Raw genomic sequence first — 784 nt, 5'->3', positions numbered from 1 at the left:
GTTGCGGGGGCAGGCGAGGGGCTCGGAGAAGCCCACGAAGGGCAGGGCCAGGTTGAGGAAGGCGTTTTTGTAGGAGCTCAGCCGGCGGTGCCCCTGCACCAGCTTGAAGAGCTCCAGGCACGCCAGGCCCACCACGGCCGCCGTGGTGGTGGCGATGGCCGGGATGATCTTCCCTGCGATCAGTTTGCTCTGGGGGAGACACAAAAAAAAGGGATTTAGGGTTTAGGGGATGGCCCCCAAAATCAGACTGAGGGACTCACAGAACCCCCAGAGCCCCACTGTGGGGTCCATACGGGCTCTGTGTGTGCCCCACACATCGCAGAATAACCACTGGAATGCCCCAAAGCACACCCAGCACCCTAAAACCCCACAGCACCCCATAATAACCCTTGGAATAGCCCAAAGCACCCATAATAACCTCATGAAAACCCTACAGCACCCATAATAACCCTGAAATACCCTAAAGCACCGCTCAGCACCCATAAAAACCCCATAGCACCCCATAATAACCCCTGGAATACCCCAAATCACCCATAAAAACCCCATAGCCCCCATAACAACCCCCGGAACACCCCCCAGCACCCATAAAAACCCCATAGACACCCTTGACACCCCACAACAACCCCATAGGTCCCCCCAGACCCTCACCCATTGTGACATTAACAGCCCCCCAGTGCTCCCAGTACCCCCAGTGCTCCCAATGTCTCATCTGCAGTGACACTGGTGCCCTCCCCAGTGTCCCCCAGTGCCCTCCAGTCCCTCCCCAGTGCTCCCAGTGCCCCCC

General features: G+C 58.3%; 1 protein-coding gene across 1 annotated transcript in view; it reads right to left on the bottom strand.

Moving 5' to 3' along the window:
• UBA1 (ubiquitin like modifier activating enzyme 1) overlaps positions 1-784 on the bottom strand; it is a 14,642-nt gene that overhangs the window by 1,002 nt on the left and 12,856 nt on the right. The window contains exons 18-19 of the mRNA XM_031065413.1: positions 500-512; positions 2-189 (exon numbers count right to left, since the gene is read on the bottom strand). Of these exons, the coding sequence (XP_030921273.1) occupies positions 2-189; positions 500-512 (201 nt within the window). The remainder of the gene's footprint in view (position 1; positions 190-499; positions 513-784) is intronic.

Source organism: Geospiza fortis, unplaced genomic scaffold (genome assembly GCF_000277835.1).
Source record: "Geospiza fortis unplaced genomic scaffold, GeoFor_1.0 scaffold33, whole genome shotgun sequence".
Classification (NCBI taxonomy): domain Eukaryota; kingdom Metazoa; phylum Chordata; class Aves; order Passeriformes; family Thraupidae; genus Geospiza; species Geospiza fortis.
The sequence above is the reverse complement of the archived record's forward strand: the minus strand, read 5'-3'. Positions and strand labels throughout refer to the sequence as shown.